The 12,698-nt window shown below is 39.3% G+C and overlaps 1 protein-coding gene across 3 annotated transcripts; it reads left to right on the forward strand.

Moving 5' to 3' along the window:
- The first annotated feature begins 4,052 nt into the window (after positions 1-4,052).
- Positions 4,053-12,433, forward strand: LOC109996863 (probable phosphatase phospho1). Of its 3 annotated transcripts, XM_065949889.1 has the most exons (3): positions 4,053-4,206; positions 7,489-7,558; positions 7,642-12,433. In XM_065949889.1, exon 3 carries the CDS (start codon positions 7,678-7,680, stop codon positions 8,458-8,460), a length of 783 nt encoding a protein of 260 aa, XP_065805961.1. In that variant the 5' UTR covers positions 4,053-4,206; positions 7,489-7,558; positions 7,642-7,677; the 3' UTR covers positions 8,461-12,433. The 3 variants fall into 3 exon arrangements, with proteins under 3 accessions (XP_065805961.1, XP_065805960.1, XP_065805959.1); XM_065949888.1 differs by lacking the exon at positions 7,489-7,558 and having other exon boundaries at positions 4,053-4,237; XM_065949887.1 differs by lacking the exon at positions 7,489-7,558.
- The last annotated feature ends 265 nt before the right edge of the window (positions 12,434-12,698 follow it).

The following is a 12,698-nucleotide window of genomic DNA, read 5'->3' on the forward strand; positions in this document are numbered from 1 at the left end:
ACAGTTACACATGCATGGCAATCACTATCGGTTACATTTGGGCCGATATTAACCTCCAGTGTTGAAAAATGAAGCCAATACGAAGTGTGACAAACTGCAATTCCTTGAGTGTCCAGTTGAGGCTAGCTCCAAAAGACCTGGAAGTCTCAAACACATACACACCCTATGTGTTGACTTCAAGACTAAACATATTTACAGCCTGGTACAAACAATTTTGTTCTGAATATTTCACGTTTATTTCGGCATACACTGTACGGGGGGTGACATTTTTAATGACTCATGAGTTTTGATTTGATAAAGGATAAGAGTGATGAATAATTAGAGGCGTGTCCAAGCAGCAGCCTCTGGTGTTGAAAAGTGAAGGCTGCAGAAGTACAGGAAGTCACATACACTCCCATTCCAAAAATCCTGTTTTTAATGCAGAAATAAACATGTTTACAGCCTAGTTTTAAACACGAAATAGATCTGATCAGCTGATCAGCACACACTGTTCGGGGGGGTCCATTTTTTGATTACTCATCTGTTTTGATTTTATGAAGGATTTGAGTAATTCACAATTAGGCGAGTAGCTGACCTGATTGCAGGCAGGCATGATGTAATGGTTTGTCAAGAAGCTTTTGACATAGCATTTTCAATATGGCGACCGCCATTTGGCTTCAAAACTGCATTTCAGAAACGGATGGTTGAGGTCACTGAGACTACGTCCATATTTCTACAGCCTATGATTTGTACCAAATCTTACAGCTTTTACACAAACTATTGCTTGTATATAAAAATATATTATTCAGTTTTATAAGTATTTACATGAGAATTAACCATAAGAGGAAAAAAAATAAGATGGTAACATTGAAAGAAACAAAGCTGGACAGAGATTATAAAGTAAGATTTTAACATCAGTGGTAGTTTTGGCTCCACAAACTTAAAACTGTGTTAATGAGCTGCTTGTAACCCAACATGTCTCTGATTCCAGTTCTGTTTAAGAAACCAAACCTTGTGAGGAAGTTCCTATGACCATCTCATTATCCTGGATGACTGATGTGGGATTTTTAAAAACCATTAAGCTCATTGAAATATATTTAACAAGATCCAAGTTGACGTTCTTCTGTGGGTCTGAAATAATCCTGTGAATGCCCATACGGCACATTTTTATATTTTGAAAACTGTTTGAGGACTGACATTTTCATCTTACACAAGGTTAAATTAAAATGTTTGCAAAATGATTTAAGAGTTAAAACCCTAATCTTCACTCACATGAGATAACATAGATAAGATTCACGGACATACTTCTTAATTTAAATGAACACTAACCCTGTGCTGTTATTATTTATCTGTTAATACCAGTTTCCACAAGTTATTAATTGTTTATCAATTAGTTTTCACTGGTGAATAAGGTCAGACAAGAAGTAATGTTGGAATGTGTAGAATAACACCAACATCTTATCTTTTTTTCTCTCAAGAAGCTGCCTGTTCACATCTAAAATCATCAATAATTTGGCAATCAATTAGGTCATGTAGTCATTGTTGGTTTGATGGTGTTAAAACAGCTCTTAAGAACCTAAAAGAATCCAGACTAATGTCCAATAGACAGCATTAAAATGTAGTTAAGGATGGACATGTTTGTTTCAAAAGTTCCAGTAGTTTATGTAGAATAAACACGATGGAGTTTGCTGATGTGATTGTTTTTCAGATGACACAATTTTGGCAACACCACAGTTTAATTCAAACCCTTTTATTATCCTGAATTGAATCACTTTTAGGTCATACTGGAAAAAAATGACGTGTGCCAATTTAGTTTTTTCTCTTTTTTTGAAAACATTTTCTCAGAAGACTGAGACACAGAGAGAGAGAGAGAGCGAGAGAGAGAGAGATACAGAGATATTTATCTTTTAACCAAACTCATTATTAAAAATAATTTACCTTAAGACTAAAAACCACAAACTACTTTGGAGGTTATACAATAAGAGAAATAATATCTTCCAAAATGTAAGGTTACAAATCTGGACTATCATCAAGTGTCAGACACATAACTGAAGTGAAGCATGATGTGCAAAGGTTGAAAGTTAATGTCAAAAACTGTACACATGTTAAGTTTGTGCTCTATCAGTAAAGGAGTACGACTCAACAGTGAAGGTTAAAGGTCAACGGGGAAGAATCCAAGTTAGTGATCTGAAATATATTAATGTTTGCTCCCAAAGCCAATACGTGTATAAATCGTGTCTAACATAGATAAGACCACCTATAATGAACCTATGATTCAGTCAGATGAGATACAATAAATGAGAGGAATCCTTTTATCACAAAAGTCATTTCTGTCAACATCCTGGTTTTAAATGTACGATGAATGATTTATACAAATGGACTTCTGTGTAAATCATCACATGCCACACATTATGTAATCACATGATGAACCCTTTGAATAGGTTAACCACGTTATTGGACTGAAGTATGTTTGGAAAGGTTGGAGAGGCTGAAATGATAACATTATGCCTTTCTGTATCAGCTGAGAATGTAAGTCTGGAGGTCTATCTCATTCTTACCTAACAGGGAGTTTGTCCAGCTTCTTCGTACATGAGCCGATGTCCTTTGTTTAACCCTCAGCTATCTGCAGCAGTGGCTGTCTTGTACTTGTTGCTGCGGCTGACTCAGAAATGCATTTATTTTTAGATGGACATTACCAGCACAAGGCAAGGTGACAAGTTATACAATATTTTCCAGAACTGTTGTCTCTACTGCTTCTATTGGGTTTATTGTTCAACTGAGTTATTATTTTTAAGTTTATTTATTCAGGAAAAACCTCATTGAGATTAAGACTCACTGGCCAAAAAGGCAGCAACACGTTTAAACAAAGTTACAGACAAACAACACGTACAAAATGACAAAACACTGTTCAACATATTCTGAGTCGCAGAGCGGAAAAGTCATTTGTCAAAGCGTCAACAATCTGTAGCATCTTCCTCAAAAACCTTCAACTATCTCTTCAAAAGAAAGATGACCAGCGTGCACGGACCCGAATCCTGCTACAGCAAATGGAGCAGCATACCTGAAACTGCTTTTCCCCCACTTCAAGGCACACTTTGCAGGAACAGATAGCGAGAATGCAAGCTTGCCATGTCACTGGATCACAGAGCAAAGGTGGTCCAATCATTTTCAAATGAATACAATTACTCAAGTAGGGAAGCAGGTTAAGTATTGCCTTACAAAAAAGTAAATGACAGAGTGGTCAATGAAGACCAGCCAACTCCAGCATACAGAATACAATGATGAGTTTGGGACTTCAGATTTGTAATGCACCTCAATGCTCAATGGTAAACTGTATCCAAAGAATAAAGGCATTGACAAGATGCATGTAAAAATAACACGTAGCTGTAGTCGAATAAAGGCATACAAGTAGCAGAAACAAGTTTTTTTTTCAGCATAAGAAAAACAAGCTGCAACTTCAATTTCTTTATGAGCTGCTGAATATGAAGAGAAAATACAGCTAATCATCAATTAAGAATATATGGTAATTATAAGACAATTCAGACTCAATCACATCACCCTGAGAAGAACTTAAAGAAGGCAGAGCCCGTGTTTTTTTCTTTGAGCTTGTAAACATAATGAGTTATGTCTTATCAGGATTCCAATAAAGTATTAATTAATGAAAAATGTCATGTACTGTATCACAGACATTTTGTTATGGAAGGAGAGACTAATGCTGAGTATAGGCAAGGCAATACACAATAGTATCATCTGCATGAAAAATTGCGTGTAGGAACATTATGACTGATAGATGCTATAAAGTGTAAATCAAATAAAATTAAATAAATCAATAAAATAATATAAAATTCATAATAAAATTAAATTCAACCTACTGTGTTTTGAACATATGTTGTGGTTACTGTGATTCGGCTCACATTCTGTTATTCTTTGTATCTTAAATACTTTTAAGTGGCATTTATGTAGCCTACTTAAAGAAGGTGAAATACAAGTGCACACCTACCAACCAGTCATTGTTGCCTTTCAAAAGAATGTTCCGCTCTCTTGCTTTTAATTTGAAAGGTCACGTCGGATGATCCGCGCTTTACGGTCGCTGACTTGACGTCATTGCTTAAAAAGGGAAACCCTCTGTGCTGCTGTGGGAGTCTCCTTTAAAAAAATCTTGCCGCGTCACTGGGATGCGGTCGCCGGAGCCGGGCACCTCGCCTACCATCCCGCGTACCATCGCCGGTAGGCCATATTTTCTGATTCTACTGTACAGGTTGTTCTTGATCGTCGTTTTTCTGTGTGTGTATTTTGTTCTGCTAGAATCTGCCTTTAAATCCATGCAGCGCGATGTGACCACAGACCCGGTCAGCCTAATGACTCCTGACTGAGCCGCAGCTTATGACTTTCAGTGGTAACCTTTCTCACACAGAAATAGCGCCGCGAGGCTATAATTAGATGATTTAGTTTGTAAATATATGCCCTATTAATAATGCAGCTGCTGAAGAGGAGCAGCCGCTCACTTGGCAACAATGTTACGTTGAAGCCAACCTGCAGGTCACAGGACGTTTAAATAAGTGAGCACCAAAAGCAGCTGGTCTCATATTACAGGCTAGCACTGTCAAGGAGGAGACATGGTCATAAACAAAATTGAATGCATTCAGTCCATCCTGCCAGGAATCTGCCCTTCAAAGCTAGACATCTGTATTAAATGCATACATCAGGTGTGGGTTCAGTATGGTTTTTTTTGTGTAGTTCTGTTACATGTTCATCATTTGAATTTAACTTTAACTCTCTGTTAGGCTATTATTAGCTGAAGGCATAAACCCAGTGCCCCCTGCTACACTGATGGCTATACTTGCACACAGCTTGTGCAAGACATTGGTAAAAACAGTATTCTGGTGTGACCTTCTAAAAACATTCCTTGTACTTGTAATAAGCGCCAAAACCTTTTTTGTATGACTGTTAATGCTGATCTTCAAATTAGCTACTCTTTACATTTAGCTTTGTTATACCTAGATAGTGTTTTAAATATGAGGTGTTAAACATTTAATTATTTTAGCTTCATTAACTATTGCATTACACAATTACATAATAATTTTCACAGATTAATGTAAGTATATTTTAACATAATGTAGATATATAGATAGATAGATAGATACTTTATTGATCCTGAGGGAAATTCAAAGCATCCAGTAGCAGGTTACAAAGATGTACATGACATGAAACATTTGTTACAAATTAACCACAAAACCCTACGCCCCCTCCCTCCCATACATATATATTAACCCGGAAAAAAGATTTAAAGAATACCCCGAGATGAATCAAACTTAAACTGTTGCAATTAAAAATAGACTTATACAAGAAATGTACATAACCCGTGCAGGGATAAAAATATATGTGCGATTTAAAACAAGAACCTTTAAACAGTTGAGGGAAAAATATGTAATTAGACCTGAATATAAAAAATAAAATAAAAAAAAAGTGTTGACCTTCTGAAGTTGTGTTGTTTATATATGTACAGCAATGTTTAAAAAGCAGATAGTGCAAAATGATCAAATAACAGGCAGTGCAAACATTCAATTAAGTAATTGAGGTAATCATTAAAGTGTCCAACTAGAGGCTGACTCTTGGGACAGCTGTGCAGATGGGAAATGGAAAAAGGAAGATTTAGTCCAAGTGTGTGTGCTTTCTCCCTGCCATAACCGTGAGGTGTTGTACAGACGTATGGCCCGGGGGACAAAAGAGTTCTTGAGTCTGTCTGTGGAACTGGATTGTGACAGCAGCCTGCCACTGAACACACTCCTCTGCCTGGTGAAGGTGCTGTGCAGAGGGTGGTGGGGTCCATTCTGCTCAGGGTTCCTTCTCTCTGCCACCGTCATTAGAGAGTCCAGCTCTGCGCCCCCCAACAGAGCCAGCCTTCCTCACCAGTCTGTCCAGCCCGTGCTGCGTCCCTCTTCTTGCTGCTTCCTCCCCCAGCACACCACAGCATAGAAGAGGACACTGGCCACCACGGACTGGTAAAACATCTGCAGCAGCTTTTTACAGATGTTGAAGGACCCCCAGCCTTCTCAGGAAGTACAGACGGCTCTGTCCCTTCCTGCAGATAGTGTCCATGTTTGATGACCAGTCCAGCCTGTCGTCCAACTGCAGCCTCAGGTACCCGTAGGTCTTGACCACCTCCACGTCGACCCCCCCCCCCCGATGGAAACAGGTTGGGGCTTGTTCCTTCTGAAGTCCACCACCCTCTCCTTGGTCTTGGAGGTGTTCAGCTGCAGATGGTTTGAACTGCATCACGTCACAAAGTCCCCTACCAGGCTCCTGTACTCCTCCTCCTGTCCATCCCTGACACAACAACCAACTATCACAGTGTCATCCAAGTATTTCTGAGCTCGGCGTTATACTGGAAGTCAGAGGTATACAGAGACAGGGGAGAGGACAGTCTTTATTGGACAATCTAAAGGAAAAATAAACATGGGATATAACATGCCATAATGTTCTTTTTCTTCTTTAGCTTTTTTAAAAAGTTTAAACATATGATCTGATATTTAAGAATATTCAAAAATATACATACCATTAAAACTGCAACTGCAGGGACATCAGTGCTGCTCCTATAGGCTAGTAACTTTAAGGAGTGCATGCTTTTGTACTGCTCCCTTTCTTAGCACTATGATGATCTTACGATACTGCCTTGTTAATGTGGAATAAAAAATGTAATCTGCTAAAATGTTGGACCTTTACGTTTTTGTTTTTTTAAAGCTCACTAGCTAACCCTGACTTGGCGTGGCAGTTTGTGTTTGGGTCTTCTTCTTTTAACAGTTCAAGCTAATTCTTTCAGCAAAAGAATTCACATTTTACTGCATCATTCTTCTATATGGCAAAACGTTCTAGTCTTTACTGACCTCATGGTGTTCCTACTGTGATTTGGGTCTGTATGGTCTATATTTTAGGAGAGAAAGATTTGACACGAAGCTTCTGAATTTAGTTACATTAACATTACGACAAAAAAATCATTTCAACAAGTTAAATACTTCTAAATGTCACACTCCTGATTCACATCTCCATGCATAGGTCCATTTGTTCCACTTGTGGTGAAGGTATGCTGTGACACGACACGTTTTTCTTCGCTCAAGTTACACCACATGCCTCCAACAGCGGAAGCTTTGTGCTGCAAACATATCTGCTATGTAAATATGGCATTGGCCCAGGTTTAAAATGTGGCCTGTATAAATAACTGTCTCAGTTAATGTTCCCTCAATCCTGAAAGAATAAAGGAATGTCTGAGTGGCAAAGAGATTAAGGAAACTTCAGACTATGTGTGGCATATTAGAGGCTGCTGCTATACTTCCAAAGAGAACAATTTGATGGATCCTGGAAAATGATCTTCGGACATTTGTTATTTCTTGAACATCCTGTTTAGTCTTGTTTGATTTAAATCAGCTCCCCTTCTTTCCTCTTGTAAACATATGTTTTCCCAGCAGCTAATGGCCTAATTAAGACGTTTTATATGTTGTGCTATTTCCTCAGCTCTACATGGTTTGGTCCCACAGTTCTTTAAAACAGACAAAGTGTGATTTCAAACTGATATTTTCAGAAGGTAATTTACTGGAATAAAACAGTAATATTTGTCTTTTGCAAAGAAAATGTTAAATGTTTCACACCCTCTGTTTTCTTTCTTAGTGACAGACCAACCACCGTTTTCTTCACACACCGAAGATGTCAGCTCCATCAAATGAAGTCCGTGTGGTGTCGTCACAGGATCAGCGCTTTCTGGTTTTGTTCGACTTTGATGAGACCATCATCAACGAGAGCAGTGATGATGCAGTGGTGCAAGCTCTACCCAGCAAACAGCTCCCCGACGGGCTAAAGAACAGCTACAGGGAGGGGCACTACAACGAGCACATGCAGAAGGTCTTGGCTTACATGGCTGAGCAGGGCGTGTCAAAGGACTGCATCCATTCAGCCGTGGAGAAGATCCCACCCACGCCTGGCCTCCTGAACCTGTTGCAGTATTTGCAGAGCCACAAGCAAGACTACGAGCTGGTGGTGGTCTCCGACGCCAACATGTTCTTCATCGAGACATGGTTGGAGCGGGCTGGGGTACGAAAGCTATTCCAGAAGATTTTCACAAACCCTGCCAGTTTTGATGACACAGGTAGACTGGTGCTGTTCCCGTTTCACTCCCACTCCTGCTCAGGTTGTCCTGATAACATGTGCAAGCAGGTGATCCTTCGCGAGTACCTGGCTAAACGGCAAAAGGAGCGGGATGGTGCTCCTTTTCAGAGGGTTTTCTATATCGGAGATGGGGCCAATGACATCTGTCCCTCTCTGGCTCTCGGGTCCCGGGACACAGCATTCCCCAGGAGAGACTTCCCCATGCACAGGCTGCTGCTGGAGATGCAGCAGTCCCGGGCAGCTCAGTTTAAGGCTAACATAGTTCCTTGGGTCAGCGGCGAGGACATAGTGTACTACTTGAAAAAAATAATGGAAGAGAGATGAGATCGGTGTGTGTTTTTGTGTGTGTGTGTCGTGTGTTGAAAAAGTGAGTAAATGAAAGGAGCAGATATAGCAAAAGCGCATTAACCCTACTCCTGGCGAGGGGTAAGATAAGCATGATTTTACCCAATAACCTTTGGTAAACCCTTAGAGTGTGCATCTATTTCTTTTTTCAAGACTTATTTTTGGGCTTTTTGCCTTTATTGGATAGAACAGTGGATAGCGTAGAGAGTGGGGAATGACATGCAGGAAAGGAGCCACATGCCAGACTTGGCCCTTGGCAGCCCACTTGGATGTCTAAAGCCTCCGTACATGGGGCGCAACCTAACCGTTAGGCCATCTGCACCCAGTGTGCATCTATTTAAGTCATCTGTTTTAAATAAAATTTTGACAACTGTGGGAAAACGCTTCTTCCTATTCTTCTGGAGAAGTTAAGACTATCAATGCCAATGTGATGTTTTAACAGTAAATATCTAGCTGGAGCCAGCACTGGGTTAGCTTAGCTTAGCATTAAGATTGGGCAACCACAAGCTGGCTTTGTAAGGCAACAAAATCTACAATCAACCAAATTTAAAAACTTCACTTTGGGAACTAATTATTTACTATAAAAACAAAAACTAAGATAAAACAAAAAACCTCTAAAAGGTTGAAAACAGGCATATTACTGTATAGATGAAAATGTGGATCTGTCTTCCCAGGACATACTCAAGAAACCAAAAATGTATTTCCCAAAATTTTAAACTTTTTTTTGTTAGCTTGGCATAAAGCCTATCTTTATTTATAGGCTGCAATTGTACAGTTATATGAATATGCGCATTATGATCAATAATGGAGATATAGTATGCACTGCAGTATTGGTTTTGCACTTATTTCTTGTTAAATTCTTGGATCCTGTTTATTTTTCATAAAGACAAAATGCTGTCCTCCCAGCCCCAAGCAGTGACAGAAAGAAAAAAACATTTAACATATAGAGTCACAAATATACCTAAAAATCTACTAAGGAATAAAAACAGCTGTAAAAGTACAGTAAAATAATTGTAATAAAAACTGCTCAGATGATATAAAGTAACAAAGAAAATACATAAAAAAGAGCCGACAAGAAATAAAGCAGGCAGCATACAGTTAGCACCAAAGACATTCAATGAGTGTCTAAAGTGCAGTGGATTTAAAGTGCAAGTGCAGCACATGTCCATCTGATACTAATTAGTGTGACAGAGGAGGGAGGCCCAGTTTGTTAATGATCCTGACAGACTGTGTAAAGAAGCTGTTGAGCGTTATTCTTCATTTAGCAAGAGTGCTCCGATACGTTTTGCCTGACGGAAGGAGGGAAAACAGTTTTTGAGATGGATGGTGGGGGTCCTTTCACGATGCTGGAGGCCTTGCAAGCACAGCGCTGATTGTAAGTCTCCAGCAATATTTTCTGCTGGCTGTCTTCGCTATCCTGTTAAGCTGCCATTGTTGGGCAGCTTTACAACTGCCAAACCAGGAAGTGAGTATGTTTAGATGGTTTCAGTGGTGCCCGTGTAGAAGGTGGAAAGAGTTGGGATGGGGAGACATGCCCTCTTTAGTCTCCAGAGGGGGTAGGAGCCGCTGTTGAGTCTTTTTTACTATGGCTGAGGTGTTGAAAGAGGAGGCCAGGTCGTCCAGAAGGTATGCACCCAGGAACTTGATGTTGCTGACCCTCTCTACAGCTGCACCATCGATAATCAAGGGCAAATGATTGTGCCTGCCAGTCCTCCTGGAATCGATTACCATCTCCTTGGTCTTGTCAACATTTAGAGCCAGATTGGGAAGTTTGCACCATGATGTTAGTTGCCCTAACTCAGCTCTGTATTCCGATTCATCATTGTTCCTGACAAGTCCCACCACTGTTGTGTTGTCAGCAGACTTGTGGTTGATGTGGTTGGGGTCAAATTGAGCACAACAGTCATGGGTAAGCAGGGTGAAAAGCAGGGGACTCAGGACGTAGCCCTGAGGTGTGCATGTACTAACTGTGATGGTTGTCGAGGTGTGGCGGCCCACTGACTGTCTGCTGCCGCTCCGTCAGGAAGTTAAGAACCCAGTCCAACTTCAGCGACCTCAGCATCTCAACCAGTTGTTGTGGTATGGTATTAAAAGCTGAGCCAAGGTGGATGAAGAGGATCCTGGCATAGAAGTTCTTGTCTTCAAGGTGGCATCTGGTGGTTATTCAAAGCACTTCATGACTACGGGAGATAGGGGCAACAGGACGGAAGCTGTTTCAAGTCAGATCAAAATGCTGAAGCTCTTGACCAAAACTGACTGTAAGTGCTCCAGAGCAAACTACATCAAATGGAGGTGGCTCAATAAACATACCATGCTCTGCAAATATAAATGGAATTTACATTAGAACATGTCTCTATGTTTAACATTTCTGCACAATCTATGTGGTGAAATGTGTCACAGTTTCTGAGCTTTGTTCACCAACTGCATAAAGCTTTTCCACCCTTTAGGGTGTCTCTTTGTAGGCAGCCCATCTGAAAAACACGGTGTTCAAAGCCTGGACGATGGATACACAGGATCAGATATTATATCACTACCTGACACTGTTTGGTTGATACAAGAGGGATAAGGTAACAGAGACTCTTGCACATTAGCTGTGCATTCACCTCCACCCAAGACTCTTTACTGAAACCTACTCTTGATTATACAACAGTAATTTACACCAGCATGAGATCCAAAGGGAATGCTGTAGCCATATGCCTGCACTTTGGCTCAATGTTGTACCCTGTGAGGCTGAAACATGGACAGAAACTGTACAAGTTAAAGACTTTTAAATCTAGTTATGTAGTCATTAGCTAGCATTCTTTACCTGTATTCAATGTATTTATGGTTGAATGTATCCCTTTAAGCTACACTGTTATGGATGAATTACAATGGTTCCAGTCTCTTTTGAATATTTGCATTAATAACGCAACACGTAACCTCATTTTGCCTCAGTAAAATCATCACAGACACTGGAAAATATATTTTAAAAAATAATTACGGACACTTGCATTCATATACATGGTTTACAGGGACATTTCTATATTTTTATGAAGCAGGACATTCTAAATATGCATTGTTCAGTCTTGTTGGGGCCTTTTTTGGGTTTGTCATCCAACAATCGTCTAAATTTTTGATACTAATAGGGCATGTACACTGTCTGTTTGTAGTTTTTTGCAGTCTATGTTTAAATTAAGTGTGTAATGTACACAAGTGAACACCCCCTATAATGGTCCTGTAACCTTAGGCAAGAGTTAGTATGAATAACTGAGTGTATATTTATATTCATTTTATATTAACAATATTTTAAACAAAACATGCATATCCACATACTGTACATCTTGTTCAAGTCATTACACAACACACAGAGAGAGGTCTGGTGCTGTTCAAAAATAGTTAAACATAAGTATTAAATATTAATATTGATGGAACAACTTCGCCTTAAACTACATCATAAAACTGTAAAAGTGCTTGAAATTTCCTAAACCAGTGTTTTAATATCTCAGGGAGACGAGAAAAAGTGTTGACAGATTAACGAAACATGTATTTATATTTAAAGTATATAGATGCTACTCTCTGAACAAAAAGTTCATTTGATGACTAACAGTATCGTGTTTATAGGAAGTGTGATTCTGAAATTCTTTGAGAACAAAACCTAATCAGTTTTGTCATTACATGAACACACAAGTTCTTCAAGCTTTACCCGTTCTAATGGTAGAAGTTGGGGTATTTTAATTTGCTTTACCTATATTAATATGTGTGTACCTGTAAATCTTCCGTGGAGTTCAGTGCAATAATCAATAATGAATACTTGATATGATGTAAAAGAGATTTAAGATTCATTACAAATAAAAAGACGTACATTTTCAGGGATGGTAATTCACTACAGATCACCAAACAACAGTTTTGTCATGATGACTTAGAAATGGTATTATGGCTTCACAACCAAATAAAGTCATATGTTGTTGCTTGACTGTTGTGTTTTTTTCCCTATTTTTTGTGTGGTTTACTGTCATCTATTGTTGGTATACGTATATTTATTTAGTCATTATCTAATCGTGTGTAATGCATCAGTGTAAAAGGAATGTAAAGCCATTTCCTGATTCATTTGTTTATTTTCATTTGTTTACCATCTGTGCGTGTAAACTACTAAAATCTAGTTTCATCTTACAGACGTTGAGTGAAATTTAGAGTTTTTGCGATACTGGTACCAGTGTCGGTAAGGGCCTCTAATACTA

Source organism: Labrus bergylta, chromosome 21 (genome assembly GCF_963930695.1).
Source record: "Labrus bergylta chromosome 21, fLabBer1.1, whole genome shotgun sequence".
In the NCBI taxonomy this organism is placed as follows: domain Eukaryota; kingdom Metazoa; phylum Chordata; class Actinopteri; order Labriformes; family Labridae; genus Labrus; species Labrus bergylta.

What these genes read in the sequence shown, in the direction of transcription:
- LOC109996863 (XM_065949888.1), top strand. Translation starts at nt 7,678, where the DNA reads ATGTCAGCTCCATCAAATGAAGTCCGTGTGGTGTCGTCACAGGATCAG.